Genomic DNA, 25662 nt, shown 5'->3' with positions numbered 1-25662 from the left:
AATGGGCCTACTTCAGGTACAATGGCTGAAAAGTTGATAAATTCATTTAGATCTGATTCCAAAAATGATAAAATAAGTTATAGTAATCTTTTTCAAGGTGAGTAGTTGTACATTCACTTCAATGATTTTTTTCTGCAAACATTTATTCCTTTCCAATTTCATGCTGAGCATTGGAGTAGGCATGAAGGCAAACATAATAAATAAAACAGGATCAGTTTAGAGCCTGGTTACGTACTTGGCAAACCTGCTCCCACCACTGCCTGGGCACTCAGCTAGGATACACTTAGCTTCATGAGCAGTTAGATTCATCCACTGGCTGGCTTCTTACCAATGGAAGGGGAGTGGAAATGCTGTATAGTCCTTCCACGAGACCCTTCCATGTGTCCTTGTATTCTCTTCCTCTTCCCCAGTTTGACAGGGACAAACTGGAAGCTATATGTGAAAGATATCAGAGCCACACGATGGAGAGAATCTGAGTTGAGCCTTTGTATTACCCTCTGAGGGAGAGATGTCCATCTATCAGGAACACTCATTATGGACTATTTGTTATTGACGATCTCCTATTGTGATTGAACTTTTGCCTAGTTTTGGGTTTGTTAACAGCTGGTATTGCCCTAATACTGGTCCTTTTCATTAAGAAACACACAGAATTGTGACAAAGAAAAACAAAATTTCAATTGATAACATTGTGTGGTATAGATTATAATAAAGGTGTATATACTTCTCAGTGGTTAAAACTTTGGAAACACTTTTCTTTTTAGGGAGGATAAGTGGGCCATAAGAAAAATCTAAGATATTTATTTATTTCTTTGCTATCTTATCATTTTATCCTGTCTCTGTACTTTATAAAATAAATTTTAGGTAATATGAGATGAAGCAATATTTGCTTTATCTTTATTATTATTTCTAGTAAAAATCCTCTGCTTCATTCTCTGTTTTTATGTCCTATTATCTTCAGGTCAGGTTACTCTAAGTTTCAGTGGTTTAGGGCAGAGGTCAGCAAATAAGGCCTATGGGATAAATCTGTTCCTCTTACCTTCTTGTTTTTGTAAATAAAATTTTATTGGAATAAAGCCACAACCATTTGTTTATGTATCATCCAAGGCTGGTTTATGCGCTACAATGGCAGAACTGAGCTTTTGTGGCAGAGACCATATGGCTTGCAAAGCTTCAAATATTTACTATCTGATCCTTTACAGAGAAGGGTCCGTTGATCCCTGATTTAGGTCATTCCTAACCTAATTTCAACCCTAGCAGGGCACATGTCAATAGCTCTGAATCTTTCCATACCCCTTCACCCACATAACAGAACACTGAGATAGATCCCTTTTATTTGTCACCATGCTGTTATACTTCTGCATACCTACATGGTCCCCAAAGTCAAGCTCATCACCAAATTCTAGTTTCTAACACCTCAGGTATGAGCCCTGGGCACCTCTCAAATCCTATCTTAGGCCTTTTTAATCATTCCTTCATCCTAAAAGTCTAGATTTCTGTCTAGATTCCTCCCTTTGCTTTGATTGGGTACCTATGTTTGTGCTCAAGCCCCCTATCTTGCAATTTCAAGAGCAATAATGATAGCCTCTCACAGGACCTAACTGACTACAAGTCACAAAGTGCTTTCACATACATTATTTCATTTTATCCTTAGAGAAAGGCTTAGAAGTGTGAAATCTTAGTCACTTGTGTGTGTGTGTGTGTGTGTGTGTGTGTGTGTGTGTGTGTGTGTGTGTGTGGTGCTGGGGATTGAACCCAGGGCTTTATGTGCAGAAGGTACTCTACCAACTGAGCTATTCCTCAGCCCTCTTAGTCACTTTTATAGACTAAGAGACTAAGATCCTGAGACTGAAGCAATTTTCTCACTATCATTTAGGAATGGAGATGAAGCTGATGACAACTTTGATAAATACAATAATAATTCAGATTTATTAAGAGGTGATTCTGTGTTCATGCTCTGCTAAAAGCTTTATGCACTGCAGTTTATCTAATTCTTTATATAAATTTATAGGTAGGCCTTCATTGTATAGATGAAGTAACTGAGGATTATATACATTAAGTTCTTTGTCTAAGATCACACATAGTCTGTGCATTGCAGAGGTAGGATTGATATTTTCCTGATTTATATAGGAATATATAGCAGGATGATATTAGAAATACTCACCAAAGTTGTCTTCCCATCCCATGCCCTTCTTTTTATTTTTCTGTGCTTGATCATTTCTATTTCTTTGCCCATTTGGACGGTTAGACCATTAATCAACACTTACTGCCTCAGCACAGCATTGTTACAGAAGAAAGTATAGGAATATCTAGGTTCTAGAAACTCTTGATAAAACAAGGAAAAATATCCAATAAATAAGAGTTAAATTTACTCTTCTCTATAAAAGGGTCTATTCTAGAGATGAGGGAAATAGGGTAACTCTTAAGAGCAAGCAAAAAGGCAAAGACTTGCAGGTGTAGGTGGTAAGGCAGTCATGTTCCCTGGCTTTTAAGAGCTGATTTTCCAGGAAGAACTAATTGGGAACCCCCAGATAGCCTTGTGAAATGAAAAAGCATGGCAACCTTTGACTTTTCCTAGTAATAAATCTGAGAATGTGACAAGATTCTAGATGGATTAAGTCCCAGATATCATGCTGTCTCAATATGGCTTAGAAGTGACAAATGCACCCAAGATGGCAGTGAAATGGCTAAGGAAGGCTTGACAGTGGTGAAACAAGGGATGGCACAATGTCTCCATGCCTATGTGAGTGATCAAAGACATATCAGATGAGCACAAATATAACTTGATGAATGTTGGTGAGACGGATGATGTCACTCAGGAGAAAATACACTTCATTTTGTTTAATACCTCCTTTTATTGAACCAAACCCACTAAATGCAGACTTAGCACTGAAGAAAATGGGATGAACTGATCCTATGCTGGAATCAGGATTTGAAATAAATATTGGATTATTATAGATAATAGATAAAAATGAGATACTTCTTATACATCAGAGCATGTGGCCTGTGAGTCTTTCCCACCACATCCACTCACTGTGTTACCTGTAAAACTGGGGTTCTGGCTCTGAGTTCCTGAGACCCTCCTATTAAACTTCTTTCAGGAATGAAGCTTATACTTTGGTTATAGGCATGCTCTGACTATAGGGAAAAATGTGCATCTTCACCAAAATAATCATTGTTTCTTTTGCCTTTTCAGCTACTTAGAGAAAGGGCAGGTAATCATGCATAAATTTGTAGTTCCAAAATATAAGAGAACATGACATAGGTCCAATAATTATCTCCTCTTTTTTTTCTTAATATACATAAGATGTTAAGATATTCAGTAGTGTCAACCATATGAGATCACTGAAAACATGCCCTAGTTTAAATTTGTTCTGGTTCGTCAAACATCAACATTCATTTTCCACACGAGTTGCATAAAAGCATCTATAATAATGAAGAGATTTAATGAGTGAGTAGGAGATGGTCATTAACAAAATCTAGGCACATTAAAATAATCTGAGTGAAGCCATTTTCTTATTAATTTTCATCATTATATGTCCTTATAACTTTTATGAACTATAAACTTAAATCCCTTTTTCTACTTTATCCTTATTAGAATTTTGTCATATTTTCCATTTTATGGAATTGGTGATCTCTTTCTTTCCAGGCTCTGTAATTCACAATTGTCAGAAAACATCTACAATGCAAGTGTGTATTAGTTGAGACCAAAATTTGCAGTGTCAGCATACCACAAGGCTATTTCTTTTGTGTTTTCACTGAAATTGCTTGCTGGTCTTACTTTAATAAGGCCTTATTATATTATACATCACCATGCATATTTTATGGGCTGGATATTCCATAGATGTTCTTCACTTTGTTATTTTACTAAGCAGCACTGTACTTCACCTAAGTCCAGCTGAAATTAGGCAGGAAGGTGACCTTCTTAATGTACTCTTCTGCAGATACAATGCTCCTAGAACATGATGTGATTTGACTTTCCATTATAATCCTGATGAGGAGGGACTGATAAAAAGACAGACATTCTGAGATCTAATTTTTAGAGGGATCCCTCCAAATATTCTTTTGTTTTTCTTAATAGTCTTGCCAATCTCCCACTGTCTGCAACACTGAGTACTCCCTATTCCTGAGCACTCCCTATTAAAATCAAGGTAATTGTTTGACAAACCTGGAATAGGAGAAAATCTATTTTTGTATAACAAAAATGGATTGTGTATATGGGTCACATGAGATAAGACTCAGATTATATAGCCCAATTATAGATGTGCCATTTGCTAAGGCTACCATGTAAGGATTTAACATGCCAGAGAGTCAGGCCTGCCACCTGAATTTATTTGGGTCTGTCTTTTAAAAATTGTCCTCCTTGGTCTTGGGCTCCACAAGTGTTTTACAACCCTCATTCTGGAATCCAGTGCTCCTCAAAAGGAGCACAAATGATTTTTGTCCACAAATGATTGCCAAATTGTTGTTTCTGTGAGAAATGCCAACAAGGCACTTCTCATTCTTCCACCTTGCTATTGTCGTTAAGTTGCCACCCATTATTATTTCTCATTACAGTTATTTTCTTACTGGAAGAGCTCTACTGCTCCCTGGAAAAACTCTTCAATTCAAGGATATTAGTATAGAAGGAGTGACATCTGGAAAACATGGGCAACTTTTTGCCTATAAATGGCCATAGCTATAGTACCGCTCATCCATTAGATTAGCAGAGAAAGCAGAGGGAGAGAAAGCAGAGGGAGCATTGGTTAGCATCCACATAACAAAGGATGGTAGAGGGGAGAATAGTCTGTAGTATGACCTTTGTATTTTCTTATTATGGAATATACAACTCTACTTCCACTGTGTTGGAAAGGTTAAGACTGAGTTGTTATGTGCTTGGCTCTTCAATGTGACCTTCTGGTACTGGGGAAGGTGGAGGAAGGAAGACAGCATTAAAAAAGAGTCTGCTGCCAGGGTGATAAAAATGGGACTGGCTTCAGGGGCGTTGAGGAACATCCTTATGTTGTATGCAGAACTATGTATACATGAGTTTTTCTAGGTGGAGGGAGGAGTCCATGACATTTACTAGATTCACAAATGGATCTTTAATCCCAAAAGGCAAATGTACCTGGTCTAATGAAAGCCAGTAGACTTATATTGCTGCCTTGCAGAACAAAAAAATTGAGGTTTTGTGGTTCAGAACAGCCACCAAGACAATCGATTTTTCACATCTGGAGGTTGGAAAGTGAGTATTTATTAGGAAGGTTTGAGATTTCCAGGAACAAAGGAATAATCTATTTTACAACCCCTTTCCCATATAAACACCTGCCCTTCCATTCAGTATTGAGGGCTATTCTTTGCCATCATCACTGCATTCTTTAACCCATCTATCCACCCCCCACCAAACTTTTCTACCAAGTAGTATCCTCCTCATCAGCTCTGCACAATCATAAATATGGTGTAATAAATAAGAAGTCTCTTCCATGAGGGCAGGAATCATACCTTATATATCTATTTACACATGCTTAGTATGCCTTACATGAGCTACATAGTTTTTGCTTAAAAACTGTTGATGTGCAATGAATTTAATTGAGTTGGCTAGCCAGGGGGTTTAAGGCATGATTTGTAATGTTTCTATGAGCAATTGTACTCTATACTTTTAAACAATAAAATGTGGGAGATTGTTTTTAAGTTAATTTGTCTAATTGTGAAAAGCCAAATAAAATTACCCTTAGATTCTTCTAAAGAAGGATATAGTGATTTGCAAAGAGCACGGATTCTTCAAAGATTTTTCTCCTCAACCACTACAAAGTATGAGTTAGAATTAACAACTTAGAGAACTATGAAATGAACGGAACTCATCTAATTTCAGTGCAGCAATTATGGCTCTTTTTGAGATTGCATAAAAAATGTGGTTACTATAGCAGTAAATTGGTCTCCAAGAAACTCTTTTATTTTCTAAAGAAAAAATAATAAATGTCTATAGTCAAACAACCAAATGATAAGGAAAATAATCCACAAAGAAATGTAAATGTATCAGGAAACAAAAAAAATGATCCATGAGAAAATACTGCAATGGAGAAAAAAGAACAAAACAAGACTAAACCACTTAGGCAAGCAAAGGGATGCCAATTTTTAAAGAGAGAATTTTACAGTGTTATTAAAATGATGAGTGTTTTTCTGAATTTCCTTAGTGGCTTAGGGAATGGGATACTTTATTAACCAGAAGGGGCATTTATCTTGTGTAAGATATAGACATTAAAACACATATTGGCTGAGGAGCCCAGTAAAAAGGGAATTATTTTACAAGAGCTAAAATTTTAGGTTACTACACATTATGGAAGACATATGACTACATTTATCAGAAAGCACAGGAAAGTTTTCTAATGTCTAAACATTTTAATTAATGAGAAAAAAAACACTATTTCAAATTTTTATTTTAATGAGTTTGAAGGTATTGGTTCGCACTGTGCCATTGTACTTAAATTTATTTGGTTAAAATAAAGTACCTCATTACTTTAGATTTGTTTGGTTAAAGTAAAGTACCTCATTACTTTTATAAAGATAAATTTATTGTTCTGAGATTAAAAGAGAACATGTTTTAGGATTACATGTTTATCATCTCAATAGTATCCACAGCCTATGTCTATGTTTATCACTAGAAAAATTCTTTGAAAATTGCAGTTCTTCCATGTTTTCAATGTGGGGGCTTGTCTGTTTTCAGGACAACTTTAGTTGAAGTCATTATTCATAGTAGCCTTGAATGTAAGTTCTCTGAAGGCTGAGATCTGTTTCATTGATGCTAGTATAACCAGTGCCTGGCTCTATGTCCTATATATAGTAGAACATAAAAATGTTTGATAAAGAAGTGAAACAAAATAAACGTTTTCTGAGGCATGGATTCATTAGTGGATATTAAGATTCATAGAATTTATAGGTGAAGGAAAACTTGGATGAACCCATGTAAGTCCACAGTTTTCAAAGAGTATTCTTCAGAGCCATTTTTTTTTTTTATCAAGGACCTCCTATAATCCAGGTATTATCCTGGGTAACAGCAGGGAGCAACATGGACAAGGACTCTATTCTCATGGAATTTAAAATTTAGGTCAATTGATTCTATAACATCAAGCTATATTCTTCATTTAAACTGTGTCTTTGTCATATATTCATGAGATATCTGCAAAGAAACACTCATATTACATTCTAAAATGAGCTACAATTAATTGGATCCCCCAAAACTTTCTAAGAGGAGGCATGATGTGCTCTGCTAATTCCATCCACCACCCTCTATCTCATATCCTCTACTTCCTCAGTCTTTACAAACAAGACTAGGAAAGCATGTGAGAGAGAATCATGGGGTTGGCAAAATGGCTGTGACCTGGTGAAACTTTACTTTTTGTTTTCTGTGAAAAGGACAATTAGGTACCTTGAGTAGCTGGTCTTGCAAATACCTTAGCCAGGAGATTTGATCAGGAAAACTAACAGTAAGACAGGAAAAGATCTGAAGCCAGACCTCCAATTGATGGTCCTATACAGAGGGATGGCTTCTCCAAGTGGCTATGCTTTATATCACAAAAAAATTCATATTTGAACTTCATAAGATAGCCAACATGTAGGTACCAGCAACATGAAGGGAGTCAGCAGCCAGTGTTAATTTGAGGAGCAACACAGTCTACCAAGAGAGGGCCCTAACAGAAAGTAGTTTCTCTGATTTCCCCACTCAACTTCCACCACTGAGGAGCTGGTCCTTGAGAAGAGAAAGGCATTTTTATGTCCTGTAGTATCTCATTGTCTTAGTCAGGTTTCTGTCACTGTGATGATACATTCGAGGGGGAACTTTAAAAGGAAAGATTTATTTTGGCTCATGATTTCAGAGGTTTCAGTCCATGGGTGCCTGGCCCCTTTGCTTTGGACTTGGGGTGGCACAGTATATCATAGCAGCAGCACATGGTAGAGAGGATCCTTGTAGTCAGGAAGCAAAGAGAGAGGAAGAGGCAAGAAAAAATTCCCTTCAAAGGCATGTCTCCAGTGACCTAACTTCCTTCCCCTAGGTCTGACCTTCTAATAGTGCCATAGGCAGAGGACAAAAAATTTAGTATGAGCATTTGGGGGGGCATTTAAAATTTAAACTGTAACATTTATGATGTTTAAATAGGAGGTAGTGAAGGAAAATTTAGCAGATTTAACTCTCACCCCCCCTCTGCAGTCATTGGGTTGAGTCTGACTTGTAGAGAAAGAAGGGGATGGAAATTAAATGGCATAAAGTTGGAGTTTCAAACTGGACTTTAGCAAGTGAAAGAATATATGGGTTCTGCCTTAGATGGTGTCAGTGTACAGGAAAGAAGAATATAATAGTTCCTGACTAAAGGCAATGGAGGAGAAAAAATAGACTCATTTCAAATTTCTGTCTTTCACTGAGTTGAAATTTCTCAATAAGTGCACAGGTGGATGTACAGAAGGGCAGACTGTTAGATATAGAAAATGAAGGAAAGGAAAACTAAGGATGGCTTTCAGATTCCTGTCCTAGATTATGGTTCAACTGGCAAATTCATAGTATAGGTGGGATGTGTGGAATAGTGTGATAATAGATAGCAAAAGTGAATTTAGGTCCCTTGAAGAAGATTGCCTCTTGGTCATCATGGAATCCTTTGAGCCTTGTCAACTATTTGTTTTTACTGGTGTCTTGAGGTGAGGAAGGTGGTGTTTTAGTCAGTTTTGGGTTGCTGTGACAAAAATACCTGGCAAGAATCATTGAGAGAAGGAAAAGTTTATCTTGAGCTCATGGTCTCAGAAGTTCAGTTCATGGTTGGTTGACTCTGAGTTGATACACAGCATCATGTTGGAAGGGCATGGAGAAAGAAAGCTACTCTTCTCTAAGTGGCCATGGAGCAGAGAGAAGGAGAAGGGGACACAGGGAAGATAAACCATTCCAGGGCATGCTCTAAGTTTCCCACCTCTTCTAGCCATGCCCCACCTGCCTACAGTTACAACCCAGTGAGTCCTTTAACACTAACATGGACTGATTGTTACAGCTCTCACATTTCAATCATTAACAGTCTTGCATGTTAACACAGGAGCTTTTGGGGGGTACCTCATATCTAAACCATAACAGGTGGACAAATGGGTAGGGATTTTTTGGCTTCATGAATGATAAAAAGCATATTTTCTTGTTCTTTGTACCTTGGAATATCAAGACCAAGCACAAGGGAAAAAGCCCTCAAACTTGGAGAAAGAATAAAAACAAAAAAAATATTCATTGGATCAATATATCTCATGCTTCTACCAGTTAAAGACTTCGTATGAGTTAAGAAGTTATTCTTGTTTCTTTTTGTCATTCCTTGGATTTTGTTTCTGTTGGCATAGGAAATTGTAAGCCTCAGCTGCCCTGAGTTTATTCCATTCTCTCTAGTTCTGGTCGGGTCATTTTCTTACAATTCTCCCCAGTGACCTGACTTTTCATCAGGGAGAACAAAGAAAAGAAAGGAGATAGGAACAAGAGGCTATGCTTCCAAAGCTACTACTGAGGAAAAAAGCCACGTTTATGTGATTTTCCTCACCAGGGTCCCCTCACCTACTAACTCTTCTTTTTTTTTTTTTGCTATTAATATCCTATATAATATCACAAGGGTCTCCATATGTCTTTGTTATTAGAAGAACACTTCTCAAACAGAACTTTCAGGGCATGGCTATAAAAGAATGTGGAAAGCATGCATGTTCTCAATTTCAGTCCATTTAAAACACCACCATCACTTTATCAAACATTTGGAAATTGTGCAATAATCAAAACTTCATTATGAGAGAAATTCTCTCTATATATTATTTGGGCTTTTGGTCTTCATTAGGCTTAACCAAAGAAAATACAATATAATTAGATTATTCTCTAAGTGTTGGCATTTTTTTTCTAGAGGTCCTGATAGTATTTTATATTTTGTAGGGCACAGAGTCTCTTCTCAACTCTGCTATTATGGGGAGAAAGCATCCTTAGATGATATGTAATTGAATGGGTGAAACTATACTTATGAATTCTGAAACTTGAACTTCAAGTGATTTATGGGTCACAAAATATCATTCTTATATTTTTTCTTACTTTTAAAAATGGTAAAAGCTGTTCTTGGCTCACAGGCTTTGAAAAAACTTGTGGCAGGCTGGATTTGGACTTGAGCTACTTGCCATGCCCTCTTTTAATTGGTTCATTTATTCCATTACATATAAACTCCCATAGGGAAAGCTTTGTTTTCTGAGATGCCATTTTCTTTCACAATGTGTTAAACCAGAAGGAAAAGAAAAATTCTTGAAGAAGAAGAAGAAAAAAAAAAAAGAAAACAACTTTCTAAGTGCCCCAGGTAAGATTGCTAGGAAATGATCACACTTTTAGATAGCTTTTCTCCATCCTGTCCTGCAGCAGGCAATTCAGTCACAGCAAACCCAAACTCAGATATATTATTTCTTATATCATTCTCCTAGCACAGAAATCAATAGGACTGATCACAGAGGTGTGTGCCTAGGGAAAAACAAAATGTGACTTCTGCCATTAGGCCCAAACATGGCACTTCAGGATGCAAGCCAACAAAAGGCTCAGAGCCTGCCTGGATGAAGAGTGTCCCTGCTGACACCCACATACCTCTCAAGATAGAAGTGACCCTAAATAGTAACACTACAACTCCTTCCCAAAGGCTCTCAAATCCAAAATCTTTTCCTGTTCTTGTATTTCCAGTCCTCAGAAATTGGAACGATTCCCAAGTCTTATTCCTGATGCAAGGTGAATATAACTTAAGTCCCAGTACTTTTTCCTGCATGATAGCATCCTTTGGAGATCTGGATACCCTTTGAGTACAGGCACAAACTTTCAAGCCAACTGAGAAGGTTCCATTATATCAGGTCCTGACTAGAGTGACTATCTTACTCCCTTTGGGTTGCTTATAAAAAGTACCCTAGACTGGGTAACTTATAAATAATATAAATTTATTTCTCATATTTCAGGAAGCTGGGAAGTCCCAGATCAAGTCTCCAGCACATTCAGAGTGGGTGAAGGCCCCATGCCTCATAGATAGCACCTTCTTGCTGTGTTCTTAGTGGCCGAAGAGGTAAGGCAACTACCACCTCTTTCATAAAGGTGCTAATCCCATACCTGAGGACTCCACTCTCTTGAGTTAATCACTTCCTCAAAGATTTAAATCGGTAATAGGTATTAGATTGCAAAATTTGAATTGGGAAGAGGGGATACTAACATTCAGACCATGGTAGGTACCAACCATTTCAGGGCTAAAGGAGTTTTTCCAGGATGTGGGCTTTTCCATTGCTAAAACTGGGATGGTTGGTTATCCTAAAAATGAGTCCTCTCACTTTCTATTTCCCCATCTTCTTACTCTTCTTTAAATTCTTCCAAGTATGCTTGATCATCCATGACTACTTTGTGAAGTAGAAACTATCCTGAGTTTGGGCAAGAAAATTTCTGCAGAAGACCCTAAAAATACTCCACTTAACGTTTTTCCCAAAGCACAGAGGTACTTTTTGCTATGAGTAAGCATACATATTAGATCATAAATATTCAGTTTCAAGTGTTCTGATAGCTTTAGCTTCCACTCTAATCTTGCTTCAAAAGATCAGTTTATAAAAGACAAATGCCACACCTTCTTATACCTCAACACCCCCGTAGCATAAGTAGATCTGTTCATATGATAGAACCATCTTCATTAGAAAATTTATAGACTTCTCTTGCTCTAAATTCACTGACAAAGTGCAACTCCAGTGAGGTTTTAAAGGAATTTTTTGCTAATATTTTTAAATCACTCAAAACACATTTTTGGTGCCCAATTAAGAATACCACATAACAAACTACTTATATCCACAATAAAACTGAACTAATAAACCAAACACATTTCTTTACCTTTCATAGCTTTGACCTAATTATCCTAATTATTCTTTTGCCTCAGTTGATAATCTCAAAATTCAGTAATGAATCAGTCAAGTATGAAAAATCAGTGAACTGTATGTGTATGTTTGTGTATCCATGGAATTATGTATATAAAATTACTCATTATCATTTAATGCTGAATTTAGGCATTGCATTTTGATCTCCCTGATTATGAAAAAAAATCAATGTGTTAGTAATTCTGGAAGAAAAATATGCAACCTTTGGAGGTAGAAATCAAAATAGGAGTAATAAAAATTTGAGCAGGAACATGCAGATCTTCAATGTTAAGAGAGTGGACAATTAAGCATTCTGTGCTAATGGAGCATGTGTTTTTATATTAGTATCACCAGCATTTTTAATAAAGTGCATATGTAATCTGGTGTTTCTGATATAAATAAGTCCATAGGAATCTCTTGCATTTCCAGATGAGGCCTCAGAGCTGTGTAGCAGCCTTCATGACAGGATGAAGTAAATGAGTCACCTACCTGACCAGGTCGATGACCCGCTCCCTGGGTGCAGCACTGACTGGCTCATCATTAATCATCACAATCTGATCTCCTGGGATCAGTTTGCCTTCTGAGGGGCCACCTGAAAACACACAAGAGTGAAGTCCAGTTGAGAAGAACATTGGCAAGCCATCCAAAATCCCCTCTATCCATTATGATTCACTGTGAGCAGGCGGTGACATCAGCCAAGACAAAACCCAATCACACCTGGGTGTTCTTTGGATAAGTCTGAGATCATAAGCTACATCCTGACCAATTAAATCAGAAACTTTTGCAGTGAGACTCATGCATCCACATTTTCTAAAAACTTCATGGGCCAGATGGAGACTTAGGTTCCCAGCACTTCGCACACTTTAATATGCTTATGAATGACTTGTGGATCATCTTACCGTAAAAGGGTGCAGGATGAGATCATGCATTTCTCCCAGGTTCTCAGCAGCTGTTAATGCTGCTGGTCAAAAGGGTTATGAATATCAAGGTCTTTACAAGAAGGTAGTTTCCCAACAGGTAGCCAAACAGCTGTGTTGCCTGCAGCCAAAGCTGCAACAACCTGGGCACAACTGGATTTAAACAACATTGTATTTATTTGCTCATTTTGAGTAGGGAGATAGCACTTTGTGGGAAATCACAAGGCATCTCAATCATAGGGTGTTAGAAAGGACTTATTAGAAGATTTGACCTTGTGTTAGGTGCTGTTGGGGCAGGTTCAAGGAAGTGGGGTGTTGTCCTTGGATCAGCAGCTAATAGAAAGCAGAAGTGATTCTGTCATGAACATCTTAATAATTGCCTGCCAGGTAAGATGAAGGAAGAAGAACTAGGTTATGATTGATTAACAACAGTCATTCATATCAGCTGACAGAGGGTCATAGTTGGTCATGCTTGTGGTTTGGACTGTGCTTGGATGTTTGTGTCTGTACTCATATCAGTACAAGGAGTCTTGTTTTTATCTTGGTTCATCAGAGCCAGAATGGCCCTGTCTGGTGATATTTGGTGACACTGTTCATGTTCAACAGAATAAGCCAGGCCCAGCTATGAGGGCCTCTGAGAGCTTCTGGAAGTCAGAAGCTGATTTTCTTTCAGTTAGGTTTCCAATAAGGGAGTAGGAAATTAATGTGGGTTGATTTGTTGTGTAGCTGGCAATGAGCTGTTTTGCCTGATACCCTCACTGAATATTATCATTTCTTCCATACAGTGAGACAACCGAGTTTCACATATGTGGAAAAAAATGGCATGAAGGTAGGACTGGATCTCAGTTTGCATCTGTAGAATTCTGTCAAAGTGGTCAATGTCACTTTTGAACTTGTCCTCACAATTCAAAACCTGGTAACTGTCATGTCTCTTAACAGGCAAATTAAAAGCCACATCTGTGTGAAGCACAATCTGTATTTAAATAAAAACCCAGAACAATTATTTGGATTATTCTCACGTGTCTAGACAGAAGCAATTACTTTCCAAATATTGATATAGTACTATGTGGCACTATTATTTGAATTCTCTTTACAAAAGTCTGGCACTTGGTGAGAGGGAGCTGAAATGTTATCTTTCAAATAATATCACCATTACTTTGTTCAGTAATTGAAATGAACACTTCATGCCCAGAACAAAGAACTGAAGCCATTCAGTTGTTCTCTACCCATACAGGCACTTGGCATATGTGTTACTCAAACTGTACTATCTATTCTTATGAGAATAATTAATATAAGAATAAGAATGTTCTCATAATTACATCCTTTTGACTACCAGTTATTTTGAAAACTTTTCTGTATTTTATCTGCATTTGAATTCTACCCATTGATTTTACTGAATTAGTGTGACTGTTTGAACACAGTCCAATAGTTACAATAAGTTTGTCAAGTGATTTCTCTAGATTCCATATGTTTTCAAATACTGGAACTCAATTCCCAGATCTGTGAAATAAATATTTTCTATCACTGATATGGGTACATGTTAAGGTTTCTCTACTTTCTTACTCCCCAGAAAGACAAATTTATAGTACAGTTTGAGTAACACATATGCCAAGTGCCTGTATGGGTAGAGAACAACTGAATGGCTGTCTAATAGTTGTCGTTAGTGAAGGTAAGGAGAGATGAGGGAAAAGGAGAGAAGATATTGAGGGAAAAGTGAGACAATACAAAAAAGTGAAAAACAAAACTATAATCTCCACAGCTCCTGGGAGGACTCATACTTCAGAGAATCTCATCACCAACAATGTTAAACTATCTCAATAGTATAAAATTGCATGCCAAATATGAGCCCTCTTAGAAAAAACTATGTGTGCACATATACATACACACACATTAAATATATAATGGATAATATATTTGTGTTTTTGTGTTTACAGAATTATGCCTATTATACATATTCTCTATGTCTATGTGAATAGCAGTTATGTCTTGGTAGTAGGAATTGACATTTTTTTACTCTCACTTATATACTATTTACATTGTTTATGTCTTTTTTTTTACAAAGCCCATATATTATTTTATTATAATAAAAAGCAATAAATCTACTTTGAGAATAAAATTCTCAGTTTATCAAGCTCAAATGTTAAGCAATACTTAACAGCACAAGTCAGAAGGGGTTGATTGTATTTGTGGTGCATGCCTGGGGCATATTATGTCAAAATATTAAAAAGTTAAAATTTAATCAAATTCTAAAATCTATACCAGCTCGCTAGTTGACTTGAGTTTCCCATAATTGACAGACTCAACTGGCCAAATATTTGAGAGTTCAGTAATAATAATGATGATGATGATGATAATAATAATAATAATAATAATAATAATAATAATAATAATAAAAAAACAGTTATGGAATAAGTATGTCCTTAGCACTCTTCTAACTTATTGCATTCTCTCTATAGCTCTGTAAGTTACATACTACTATGATCCCCATAGTACAGATGATATAGAGAAGTTACATCAAACTGAAAAGCAGGGAATATAAAATGGAAGATAAAAAGTCTAATAAGGAGTAGAGGCCAGAGTCAAAGTTGGGCAATTTAATATCAGAATCTGTACACATTAGTGTACTTTACTATTGAATTCTGTTACTTATTTTCGAAATTCTGGAGAACAATGACAGAGAATTTTCTTTTGTCTGAAAATAAAACCCAATTTAAGTCCATTACAATAAGTACATAAATATATATAATAAGTAAAACATAAAAGCATATTGTTCCTAGAAAGGCAAAGTCAATCCACTTTAGGCAATTACATCACAGTCTGTTGTATTCAACTGGGTTGTTAGTGGAACATCTGTATACTCTAATATGAATGATCAAGATAAATCTAATAATTATCATATAGAATTTAAGAGATTTGTATTAGTCAGCATCTTCTGTATAACAAAGCACTCCAAAACTCAGTAGGTGTCCAATAATCATTTCTTTTCATGCTTGTGGGACTTTAGCACACCCACAGACTGGCTGATTTAGGCCAGGGTCAGCTGAGAAGTTCTGCTTCAAACTGAAGATCAGGGTATACTTAGCTCCAGGCTGCAGACTTGTTGGGTGCCAGCCTCAGTGTTCATTTTGGGGATCAAGCTGAAGGGATAGATGCCACCTGAGGAAGACTCTTCTAATGGCCATAGAAGATGCCCAAGAAATAACTTACACTGAATGAGCAAATCTCAAGCCTTTGCTTATGTCACCTTCCTAATGTCATTGGCCAAAGTCAGTCACTAGGTCCAGCCCAACAGCAATGGGATAGAATATATTCTGCCTCCAGTGAGAAGGGAGAGGAGTACATTTTTGTAAAGTAATTGAACCACTCCAAAATCTTAGTGTACTACAACTCAAACACTACTTTCTGCTTTTATTTTTTTCATTAAGGAATTCATCAGTACGATGCCTACTTCTTATTGTTTACATTTACATGTTAAGAAATGAGTCATTCCCATAGTTACAAATGATGGATCAGTATTTTTCCTGAATCAAATGATTTGATAGTTTAAAACTTAGTTTGAGAGACATTTTTTGACCTTTTGATACTCTGCGGGTATTTGGAAAACCCATCTAGCATTCACAGCCTGGACACAGGAAACTTGAACAGCAGTCATCCTAGCAATGTGTGGCAGATAGTTCTAGGAGAAGGAATGGGGTTGCATCCTTACCTGGTGTTACTGAGCGAACGACCACTGGTTTTTCACTCCCTGCCACAAAACCAAAACCCAGCACAGGGTCTCTCCTCATCTCCACCTTCCGGGGAGCTGGAGGGATGATTTGGCAGCTTTCTAACCGAGGGTCATCAAATGGAATTGCCTGTGTCATGTGACTGTAGAAAAAAGAACATACAAGAGAAAGGAGGCATCAATGTATATATTTGGCTTTGGTTTTGCAATCACATGCTTTCTTTTTTTGTATTTTATTTATTTTTTATTAGTTGCTCATGACAATACAATGATCTTGACATATCATACATTTGAATCAAATGGGTAAAATTTCTCATTTTCCCAAGTGTACAGGTTGCAGAATCACATTGATTTTATGGCCACATATATACATACAACAATACTAGTGTCTATTTTATTCTGTGACTCAAAATAGGGTAGGGAGGAAGAGCATGAGAAGAAGATTACTACTAAATAGGGAAGAGAGGTGGGAGGGAATGGGAGGGAGAAGGGGAATTGCACGGAAGATAGAAGGAGACCCTCATAGATATACAAAATACATGTACGATGATGTGAGGGGGAAGGAAAAAAAGAAAAAAAAAAGAGAGTAATGTGTCACATTAGATTGCGTAGAGAGAGGTGATGGGAGGGGAGGGGAGGGGAAGGGGGAATAGGAAGGGCAGCAGAACAATCACATGCTTTCTAGTTTTAAAACCTATTCTGGTACAGAGTGTAAAAGATCCAGAGAGACCCATACTCATGTCTCTTTCAGGACTCCCTGTTGTTCCTTGAAAACCCTTAGCTCATTTCTGCTTTAGGCCTTCACAAGGACTGTTCCCCCCAACCTGGAATACTTGTTCTGCAGATGTCTGTATGGCTCATCCTCAATTCTTTCAATCCTTTGCTTACAATACATAGCACCTTCTTACAGAGGACTCTGCTGTATAATATTTTTTAATGGCCACCCTGCTCCCCCAATCCCATTTACCCTCTTCTAGTTTTCCCCCACAGCACTAATTATCTGTGAATGTGCTGTGGAACATATTTATTTATTTATTATACCTTTATTTTATTTGTTTATTTTTATGTGGTGCTGAGGATGAAACCCAGGGCCTTGCACATGCTAGGTGAAGCACAGTACCACTTAGCCACAACCACAGCCCAAACATATTTATTTTTATGTTTATTTTTATTGTTTTGCTCTCCACACTAGAATGGAAATCCCAGGAGGGCCAGGACCTTAGTTTTTTTAACATTTTTTAAGACCTTTATTTTATTTATTTATACACAGTGCTGAGAATCGAACCCAGGGCCTCACACGTGTTAGGCAAGTGCTCTAACATTGAGCCACAATCCCAGGCCAAGGAACTTAGTTTTATTCACTGGGTTCTCTCAGGTACCTAGAAGACCTGGTACATAGTAGATTCTCAATAAATAATTGAATTAATACATACAGAGAAACATATTTCTCTGTAGAAAATTATCAAGTTATAGCAGATCTGAGAAACTGCCTCACAGGACTATGGACATTTAGTAGGTAACATGTATGGCTCTGGCCTCAGTGAAATTGAAGTAATGTAGATTATTGTGGTGGTGACAAGTCATCCAGTGCCAAATACTTTCCCCCATTGAAAGGAGTTGCAAATTTAGCTTTTGGTGTTTACTCTCTGGGAAGATTTTTGAGTGATTTAGATGAGTCATTTCATTAACATCTCAATTTCTGAAGTCTTATCAATAATCCACAATTGAAATTTGTATAGTATTCAAAAATTTTCAAAATGCTTTTGATTCATGAAATAACCTTGAGAACAAGGGAGAAGAGCAGGCATTTTTATCTGCATTTTTCCCATAAGAAAACTGAGATCAAAATCACAGCTTATTGTTGTTCTGGGGTCATGGCTGATATGGCAGAGTGTCAGGTCAAAGACCAACTGCCAAGACTTCTAATGAAGTCTTCATCATGAACATTGTCCAAGGAAGCCTTCTTTGGGGGGAAGATTTATTAATTTGAACACTAGAAATCTGCTTAGAGTAATGTAAGCTGAGATTATTTCAATGACACGGGCTTAATTCAATTTTTTTTTCTCTCTAATCTTCAATAAGTAAAAGAAGATCATTTTAAAATACCGCGGATGATGCTATTCTATATGCCATCTGGACAACATATTGTTCAAATGTAATAAAGAAAGACAGGGAAACAGGAATCTTGTTGTCCTTCTGTGTAATTAATAAGAGTTAAGTAAGATCAATGAAAGCCCTCTAGGAACTGTCCTTTGGGTATATATCACTGTCAAGAAAAAACAAAAGTTTATAATCCCTTTTAAACAGAGAGAAAGTATCATTTCAATTAGCTGATTGTGATCTAGAACACTAGATAAAACAGGACTAGCTGGTTGTGTGCCCCGTGCTACCACGCATTTGTTACCTTAATTCATCCTTAAAAACTCTCCTATGATGGAACTATTCAACCCAACCCACCCCTCTGAAAATACTAAGAGAAGAAAATAACTGAACTGAGGTCAATTCTTCTCAGGTGAAAGTCAGGCTTGATTCACGCTAGGTCTTCAGATTTTAAGTGTCTGCACAAGGCCAGCTCCATAATTTGCAGGGATGGTGCAAAATGAAAAACTGGGCCCCCGCTCTTTTCATTTCCTGATTAAGAATTTCAAGAGGCCCAACATGGTGGCTCAAGTCTGTAATCTCAGAGACTCCAGAGGCTGAAGCAGAAGGATTGCAAGTTTGAGGTCAACCTCACTATGTTAGTGAGACCCTTGGCCAATTAGCAAGACCCTGTCTCAACATTAAAAAAAAAAATCAAAATAAAAAAGATTGGGGATATAGCTCAGTGGTAAAGTGCCCCAGGGATCAATTCCTAGTAATTCCCCCCTAACTCACAAAAAAATCATTAAATCTAGCTCAAGGTCCTTTGTGACTATACTGGTCAAATGCCCATGAATCTGTCCCTGGTAGCGTGCCATCCTCAATGTCCTATCATGATTCTAGAAAAGTCTTGGCTCAGAGTGGAAGTTTTAGAGTCAAGGGGGAGAAGCTGTTCAGTATGAAATTGCAGGTATTTGTCTGGATCAAGAGATTGAACATGGCTCCTAAGTGGGGCCCATGCTTGTGGCAGGTGAAAGGAAGTGGGAGAAGATCTCGTGAAGAGGCCTGGTGATCAGGGGGAAGAATTCAGTCCCTGAGGAAGGAAGCAAAACCAATACAGAATGAGTCTCAGTGACCAGGGCAGGAGCTTCAGACAGGGCCCCCTGCAGGGAGAAACTGAAACCCAGGGAAGAGTTAGGGAAGTCAGGGCTGGGGATCAGGACACAAGAAAGACCTCTGATTCTCCTACATTGGGCCTCACTAGACAGAAAATTGACCTCATGACATTGAGCCATCCCAGACCTGAAACAGTTATGGGTGGCTGCGTCTGGAGGAGAGTGGGGCCACCTAATCATGATGGACATGTGAGATTGTCTTGTCTCATGTGAAAGAAAGCACCACCTCAGAGCATATCTTCTAGTGGCACATCTGAAAACAATCCTCTTCTTTTATCCCAATATGGAACAAAGGAAAGAAGGAAAAAAGAGAAAGAAGTAGGGAGTGAAGAAGAAAGGAAGGGGAGTCCACATTTTTGGATCCTGGCCCTGAGTTCTGAGTTTTCACCATAATCCACTCAAGAAACTGGTAAAGATCTTTGCAGCTAAGGAATTTGCTAATGGCCACATGTGCCATGGGACAAAGGAAGGCTTAATTCTCACTTCCAAGCACAGAAAGGGACTACAGGAGTCTCTCCTTCTGCTTCTGCCAGATCTATGACAAGCTTACAGCAGCAATTCCCTAACTTTGCTGCATATTGGAATCACCTGGGGAGCATAAAAATCCTAATGCCTGGGGTACACCATATCAGAATATATGGGCAAGGCTGGGGGGAGGACTAAGATCAATGTTTCACAGATCTCCAGGTAATTTCAAAGTGCAGCAAGGTTTGAGGACTACTCATCTTCCCAGCAAAGTGTGGGTTATAGTGCATCTTCTAGATGACAGAAAAAGAAGGTACAAATAATTTCCCCTGATTACCTCCTGGAGCCAATGTAAATTAAAGTATTAAAAACATCTGTAGCTTGATTATCCTCTTTCTACTACCCAATAAATAGTATCTAATATTTCAATGCAGCATTCATTAAATAACTATTACATTAGTATAATATAATAATAAAACATGACATTATTAACCATTAATTTCATGCTAAGCATTGTTTGTTCTAAATGCTTGCCATATGCTAGTTTGCTTAATCCTCCAAACTGACTCCATAATACACCCCTTTATTCATTTAGTCAATTTATTAAATGCACACTGAGTTTTCTGTTCTGGGAATACAAGAGGAAAGAAAGCAGACAAAAAATAAAACATCCACTCTAATATTCAGAGACAGAAAATAAACTGATTAATTAGTAAAATATGTGCTGTATCAGGTCATTATAAATACTAAGGAGAAAATTAGCACAGGGAGGGAGGATAGACAGCTGCTGAGGGAGGGGGCTACCATGTTGTATCAGGAGCTGGGGGAGGAGCCCTTACAACAAAGGGGCAACAAATTGCAAAGGTCCTAAGGACCAACATGCTGGTGAGAGCATGCCTCACAACAGCCAACATACTCATGGGTCCATTCTCACTGAGAATGGGTAGTGCAGGAAGAAGATTCCAGAGTAGTAGAAATTAGTATGGGGTGGGGTACAGTTTGGAGGCAGTGAGGAGAGTAGTAAAGAAGTGACAAAGGAGACACACAGGTCACACAGGCTCCTGGAAGGATTTGGTGTTTTGTTCTAAAACAGGAAACCATTGGAAAGTTCTGGATGGAAGTAATAGAATCTAACTGCTAGGCTGAGAACAGAAAAGAGGGGGCACTGATAGGAGCAGGGAGAGCATTTTGAGGCCCATTGCATCAATCCTGACAAAAGATCATGATGGCATAAATTCTTGGGCTCTGAATAGATTTGGAGGCCATTGTGGTAGAGCAGGATGGGATTCCTACGCTGGAACCTTTTTACTGTACCCACCTGTTATCAGTGAGGATAGACTTGTGAGTATGTTGGCTGACCTATCTGCAGTAATCTACAGGAGACATTTTCTTTTCTGGGAGGCAGCACTTTCTGGTTTATTCAAGAAACAAATGACTAGGTATGGGGTGAACATGAGCTGACATGGTTGTTCAAATGAGACTTTGGAGCTAGGCTGCCTGCATTTGAGTTCTGGTCCCACCATTTTCTGGTGATGTGACCCACACAAATTATTTCACCATTCTGTGCCTCAGTTTCATCATTAGGAAAATGATGTTAGTAATTGTATAAAATGCTTAACATAGTTGTGAAAAACATCTGGCACACAGTAAGCACTCAAAAATAATTGGCTATTATTTTTTTTATCTCTGGAGATCAATGACTAGAAAAGAATCAGTTTCAGATGTCATGAACTTATTCAATCTTACTAGATGAAAACAAACTGAATGTTTTGAATACTTGCAGCCCAACTGTCTCATTAAAATGCCTCAGGAATCTTAGGTAAGCTCTGAGGCTTTCAACTAAAAAAATCATATCAAATGCATTGACACAATAAATACAAATATAATTTGACATTCACAAGGCAATGCTCTACCAGAACACAAAAGAATAAAAAAGAAGGTAGAATAAATAAATAAAATAAAATCCAGGCTCTCTAGTGACTGAATCACTGTTCATAAGTTTCCCTTGGCCATGTCCCCTGATCACTAAGTGACCATTGGGTACAGGGCTGAGGAGCATGCCTATTCTGTGGGGATAATGTGAAGCACTAGTTATGTTCTATAATGAGGTGTAAGGCAGGCACAGGCCCTTTTACCTCTGATGCTGCCATCCTCTGTATTGTTAGTCATATATTGGCCCATGTCCCTTCATTGTTATTTTCCCATCCAAATAAGGACAGAAACATAATCAAATGTGCATTTTAACTGCTTGTTCTAGCTCTTTAGTTTTTGTTAATTATTATTTTATTCTCTTAACTTTGCTTGTACATTGACCATAACCTCCTGATCATTTTCTTGTTCACAGATTTTCAGAATAAATCATCCCCAAATAAACAACTTTTGGCTATTTCCAGTATAAATTGGTTAATACTAAAATGTTTCCCTATGAAACATGGTTTTGTCCTTTGTACCAAGATGAGCACTTTTGGGCCATATACTTGCAATGTTTTGTGTAAGGGTGTTTGAGTTCTTTTGTATGAGCTGAAAAAGTAACATCTTTTTTTACCTGCTGAATATTCTTCACTGAATTCTGGAGATTACAGAATGTTACTGATGTGCTACATACACCTCCATCCTCTGTTCCCACCCCAACATTCTCCAATGAACACATAAACATAATATAGTCTAGGAATCTATGACCTGAAACTACAGAGTATTACTGAGTTGGGAAAAATGTGTCCAATTAAGATCAATTGAAAAACATTCTTATTTCCAATAAATTTAATTTCCAAATAAATAATGGTAGTCCTGCTGTCTAACCCCCTATAATGAAAGCAAAATGGTTTCCTTGAACTCTTGAAGCCTTTCTTCCTCAGCAGAAATAAAAGGCTGATACATCCTATGTATCACAAAGGGTTACTCTGATTGGAAGAAAGCACACTGTAAGAAAACCTAAAGTCATTCCTGATTTTGATATACTCATTAGAGCCAGCAAGTTCCCTTCAGGAGTATGTGCTGAGTGGGAAGAATCTAGAAGACAGAACCAAATTTAGAACCACCTTTTTGATTCCCTCGTCTTAGGTGAGATGCATTTGCCAGGGCTCAAATCAAAAGTTGACTGTATGTAACACCTGACTTGTTTTCTGAAAGCCTGAGCTATCTGGTGGAGGTGGAAAGAGTGGAAGACTCCAGTGATGTGACAAAAACTTCAAAAAAACAGCATGGTCATATGTTTAGCAAGGCATCAAGAAACATAAGTTGAGCCTAAAGAACTGGTAGAGTTGGTGAACAGAACAGGGTGTGGGAGGTCATCATAGGAGTGGGTAATGTGGATTGAATCTCAATGCCTTCTAGGATTTCTGCTCTTCAAGATTCCCAGGACTTTTGAATATTCAACATGCTTACATTTAAATGGCCAACCAGTAGTAGTTTTCTGACACACACACATAGTTATTTAAAGAAAAATATTTATATGAGGTACATGAGAAAACAGAAACAGAATCAATGAGGGAAGGGAGAAGAAGTGAGTTGGAAGAAGTTATTAAACTTGGAGAGAGATCATACTGTGGAGGCATCCCTGCTAATGAGGATCCTAAGCATTCCCTGTGTCTGGAACTACTTCCTGCCACTGATTTCCATCAGGCAAAGAGGCTTGGCCCCTTGATATTTCCATTCTTACATCCATACAATCCCATCACTCTTACCATATATATGTTTTTATGTATGTATGTATGTATGTATGTGTGTGTATATACACACACACACACACACACACACACACTGGGGATTGAACCCGGGATGCTCAATCCTTGAGCCACATACCCAGCCTTTTTTATTTTGAGGCAGGGTCTTACCAAGTTGCTTAGGGGCCTCATTAGGTTTCTGAGACTGACCTCAAATTTGTGATTCTCCTGACTTAGTTTCCCAAGCTGCTGGGATTACAAGCATGCACCGTGTGCCTACACCTGGCATGAGTTACCTTTTTTTTGCACATAAGTAACTGCAATAATGGGTTTTCACCTCACATAACTTAGTGGGCCTCACAATTTTTACCTTCACAAATATGCAAGTTGTAGGTTCAGAAGGACTTAACCTTCACTAATCAATTCCACAGGCCACTGTCAGTCAATTCCCACAACACATCAGAAGCATTTAAAGATTTTAAACTGTTTAGACAAGCTTGGAAACTTACATGGCATTTGAAAAGTCAAGAGAATACAGAATGATTAACCTTAAAATCACAAAATGTTTAGAGAAATCTTGTTGGAGAATTTTAGGAAGCTTTGAAATAAAAGGGCTTTTCCTAAATGGGTAGACTAAATATGAAAAGTTCAGTTTTCTCCAAAACAATTTATAGATTTAATGTCATCCAATAAAGATATCTCAACAGTCCTTTTTAAGTAATTCAATAAAGATAATTCTGAATTTTATATAATAATATAAAGGAACACTATGAACAAGAAAAAATCTGTTTTTTTTCTCCTACAACATACCAGAACCTACTCTAAAATGACAATTCTTAGAATGCTATGATACTGGCACAGACATAGAAACATATATGACAATAGAGTGGCACACTTTTTAAAAAAAATTTTTTGGTACCGGGATTAAACTCAGGGCAACTTAACCACTGAGCCACATCCCTAGTCCATAGATATGATGAGACAGGGTCTTGCTAAGTTGCTGAGGCTGGCTTTGAACTTGCAATCCTGCCTCAGCCTCCTGAGCCACTTGAATTACAGATGTATGCCACTGCACCTGGTTGGTGTAGCAGCTTTGACTAGAACAAAACAAGTCTTCCTGCTAAATTTTGAAAGAAACCCAAGTGCTTTCACTTGTCAACAAGGTGGTTCCTTCTGAACCAAAACTACTAGAGTAGCTATTAAAATCTCTTGTTCTACATACAAGTTGTTGGCTACCTGGTGACAATGAGCCAAAAGAGTTGTCTCTTCAGGGTGATGGAGATATTATAATAGTGAGAAAGTAACAAGTTTATTTTCCCCCCAAAACTTGGATTTTGGTAAAAATGTAGGGAAGCAGATGTTTGGATATAACAATCATGTGATTGTCTTACTGAAAATTATGCAAATATGTTCAGATAAAACTGAAGTCTTTGAAAATTGGGAAATGAATTTTTCTAACCTGTTTAATATATCTTCCAAATGAAGTAATCCAGTGGATTGTGAACTCATTTATTAAAAACAGGGAGATTCAGTATCTTCCATGTAAAAACAGTTGGCTGACATCAAAGAAGATGGAAACTTCCCAGGTGAATTTCAATAAAATCCTCTGTATAGATGGGATTGAAAAACAGTATTTTTATGCCAAGTATGGTGGCACATGCCTGTAATCCCAACTACTCTGGAAGCTGAGTCAGGAGGATCATAAGTTGCCAGCCTCAGCAACTTAGTGGGACCCTGTCTCCAAATTAAAAAAA

At 37.6% G+C, this 25662-nt stretch overlaps 1 protein-coding gene across 2 annotated transcripts in view; it reads right to left on the bottom strand.

Moving 5' to 3' along the window:
- Positions 1 to 25662, bottom strand: part of FRMPD4 (FERM and PDZ domain containing 4) — a gene marked incomplete at both ends in the record, with an annotated part of 559025 nt that overhangs the window by 84145 nt on the left and 449218 nt on the right. For both annotated transcript variants that reach the window (XM_081278110.1, XM_081278111.1), the window contains 2 exons: positions 12376 to 12478; positions 16510 to 16670. In XM_081278110.1, coding sequence (XP_081134236.1) covers positions 12376 to 12478; positions 16510 to 16670 — 264 coding nt within the window. The remainder of the gene's footprint in view (positions 1 to 12375; positions 12479 to 16509; positions 16671 to 25662) is intronic.

The sequence above is a fragment of the Spermophilus citellus genome, assembly GCF_964194105.1.
Source record: "Spermophilus citellus genome assembly, chromosome: X".
Classification (NCBI taxonomy): domain Eukaryota; kingdom Metazoa; phylum Chordata; class Mammalia; order Rodentia; family Sciuridae; genus Spermophilus; species Spermophilus citellus.
This window is presented reverse-complemented; position numbering and strand designations above follow the sequence as displayed.